Consider the following 3129-nt stretch of genomic DNA (forward strand, 5'->3'; position numbering starts at 1 on the left):
CAAAATGTGTTATAAGTAAGGTAAAATGTCATATAAAAAAATATGTGAATGAATTAATAAAGTATTTCAGAAAAAACATTCCCTGTAAATTAAATATTATGGGGGGCATTTTGGCGAACATTGCATATCATTGATATAAACTTGATCTGTGTCATTAGTAAGATAGACCAATATGTACACTGCAGAAGACCAAAACCAGATGCCTGTCACATGTAACGTTTTTCACAGCCACAAAAAGAGAAGTGTGATTGAAAGAGGAAAAGGGTGATGCCAATGTTTGCTCTTCAACACTGTTGAACACTTATTGGTACCGTTACTATAAAACAAAATAAAATCTTAAGTAAAAAAGGTCAGAGGAGGAACTAATTTATAGTTACATACATTTCACAAGGCCGCCTGGTCATACTGATTAACATGAAGATTTCTTCCCATATTTATTGACATCAAATAATGCTCAGCGTTTATTGAATTCAAGAGGCAGAAGAAGAAAGATGTTTATGTGGCAGCACAACCAGTTTAACATCAGAGAAAGCAAACTTTGTAAAATGGACTTCTCATTATTAGAGCTCAGATTACCTTGCGTGTCCGGTGCGCTCCTCAACAGATGATCCCTCTGAAGCCTCAAAGCGGTGGAACAGTACGCAGAGACGAGAGCGTCGCACCGAGGGCGAAGCAAAGAACTCAGGATCCTCTCCTCTCTCAGGGGCCCGTTTCTGGCCGCCCACAGCGCCTCACACAGCGCCTCGAGCTGCCCTCCGCTTCTACGAGAGCTCCATGGCATCACAGACAGCACGGCGTATATCTCCTCCACCCACTCCTCCACCTCCTCCTGCCTCCTCTCCGGTTTTCCCAGTTTCTTCACCAGGTGTTGGATGAACGTGTGCTGCAGAGTATGGTCCTCTGTGCATGACTGGTCCTGTTGGAGGTGGGGAAAATAAGGAGAATAAAGCGCGCTGGTGCTGTAAAATGAGCAAATTCTACACATTCACAAAATGTTTGTTTTTAACCATACAACTACAAACAATATGAACATTAACAGCTTTATGAAGCTGTACCTTTAGGATTTATACAGTACTTTCTGTAAGTATTATTATTACAAGTATTGTATTACTACTGTATAAACAACACATAAAATTGGTAGTAAATACTGTATATGGTACTGTATACAGATGATAATTTTGTATTAAAAACACCCAGAACAAGGTGTATAATGTGCATGTTTTGTTTTGTTTTTTGTCTTATACTGACATCTGTAGCCATCAGTTTTATAAATTCATGTCCACATACATGCACATAAAACAAAAATTCTATTCTTACACTTTTGTATAATGCTTTTTATTCTTTATTTCAGTTTACCTGTAAGAAATGTGCAAGAGTCTGGGCAAGTCTGGGCTTCTTTTTCTCCAATAAGGTTCGCAGACAAGACTCAACAGCAGCATCTGTTGTCCTTGAACCGTCTGGGGCCTTTGGTTTAGACTGCGTGTCCAAGAAGGCCTGGTGCAACTCCTGCTGAAAGATAATTTATCTCAGTCTTAATTTCTGTCTATAGGCACAAAGTGTAAAACAGTAAAACAAAACAAATCGAGTTAATCTGAGTTTAATTACCCTGTGTGAACATATAAAATGTGCCTCAATCTAAACCCTTTATTCTATTCTATCTATTTTTAACTTCCTCATTATCAACTGTATGTGTGATTACCGACAAAAGTCAAAATAACAATAACCTTGAGAACAGTCTCTGGTATGCCCTCTGACCCCAGCTCCTCCAGGAGCAGCAGGAACTCCAGCTCTCTCCTGATGTGGGGAGGAACCTGAAATGGAGAGTAAACAAGATGGATATCGTGTCACACTGTTGATGGTGCTTCAGATACCTTTAACCCAATACTGTCTGCTCTGTGAAAGCACATAGTGCAGTTTTTGAGATGGTGTTTCTGATTTGTGTATTGTACGTTAACACAAACAAAGATGGTCTCAGATACCAACAAAACCACATGAGGCTGACACGACTAAACACGTTGTTTCACATTTAAGTCAAATAAGGACAATAGAGAGAGCAAGAGAATACTTAAATCTTCAGAGCATTACCTGCTCTTCTGTCAATTTCTCCAAAACCTGAAGCCAAAACCAAGCCAGTTTGTGTGGACTGCCCACAGACTCCCATCTGCAAAACAAACACGCAATAAATCCACAGCACACATACACAAACATCAGCGTTAGGTTTTTAGGGTGAGAACTGCTGCAGACCTAATAACAATATCACATTACGTTTGATTTCTCAAACAATTTGCTTTTTTATACACAAAGAAAACCCTAATGTCTTGTGAACATGCAGCTGCGTGACTCACTTTAAACTGTACGGATGGCAGACGATAGCTTTGATTATGTCTCGTAGGTTTTCTGAAAGTCCTCCCGTTGAGTTAACCAGCTGTGGCACGCAGGCACTGGCCAGCTCCCACTCTGCATGCTGCAGGCACCTCTTGAAGTACTCAAACAGGTCCTGAAGGGAGGTCTCGGACTCACAGCCAAAGGGATGCATGTCCTCTTTCACAGTGACACTCTTCTGCTCAGTGGTCACAACCGGAGAGGCACTTTTACTTCCATAGAGCCAAAGAGGATGCTTGAGCGTTTTTCACCTGAAACAGAAAGAGAAACCTGTCTGAGTTTGTGCTTTATATAATAAATGCATAAACTTACAAAGTGTGCCGGACATTTTCAGTTCCTCAGTGTAATTGTTCCGGAAATTAATCCCTTTAAAAAAATACATTTATTTTTTAATGTTTTTATACAGGTTTTATTTGTCGTTTTCCTTATCCATGATTTGTGCAAATTTGAAATTTCTTAAAGTATTTTAAAGAATTGTATAGGCTTTAATAAACAATAGACTAGTTAATAATTAGGTTCTTGATGAGCAGCGTTGTTAACAACTCTTATAACTCTCTTTCAAATTATAAAATGTGGATTTTTACTGGTTTTATATGCATTTCCTCACACTTCTACACAGCAAGTCATGCATGGCAGTAAACATGTTTTAAATGTTTGTTTACAAAGACTTTGATTAAGAGCTGCAATAGATGTTTTGCATGGACACAATTTATATGTTTTACAGCATCATTTATTATATGTAATCAC

The 3129-nt window shown here is 38.8% G+C and overlaps 1 protein-coding gene across 1 annotated transcript in view; it reads right to left on the minus strand.

Moving 5' to 3' along the window:
• zfyve26 (zinc finger, FYVE domain containing 26) overlaps positions 1-3129 on the minus strand; it is a 25686-nt gene that overhangs the window by 22003 nt on the left and 554 nt on the right. Inside the window, exons 2-6 of the mRNA XM_035673856.1 lie at positions 2346-2633; positions 2086-2161; positions 1725-1811; positions 1357-1506; positions 577-916 (exon numbers count right to left, since the gene is read on the minus strand). Of these exons, the coding sequence (XP_035529749.1) occupies positions 577-916; positions 1357-1506; positions 1725-1811; positions 2086-2161; positions 2346-2536 (844 nt within the window). The 5' untranslated portion in view covers positions 2537-2633. The remainder of the gene's footprint in view (positions 1-576; positions 917-1356; positions 1507-1724; positions 1812-2085; positions 2162-2345; positions 2634-3129) is intronic.

This window comes from Morone saxatilis, unplaced genomic scaffold (assembly GCF_004916995.1).
Source record: "Morone saxatilis isolate NCDOM2014 unplaced genomic scaffold, NCSU_SB_2.0 Contig3, whole genome shotgun sequence".
NCBI classification, from domain to species: domain Eukaryota; kingdom Metazoa; phylum Chordata; class Actinopteri; family Moronidae; genus Morone; species Morone saxatilis.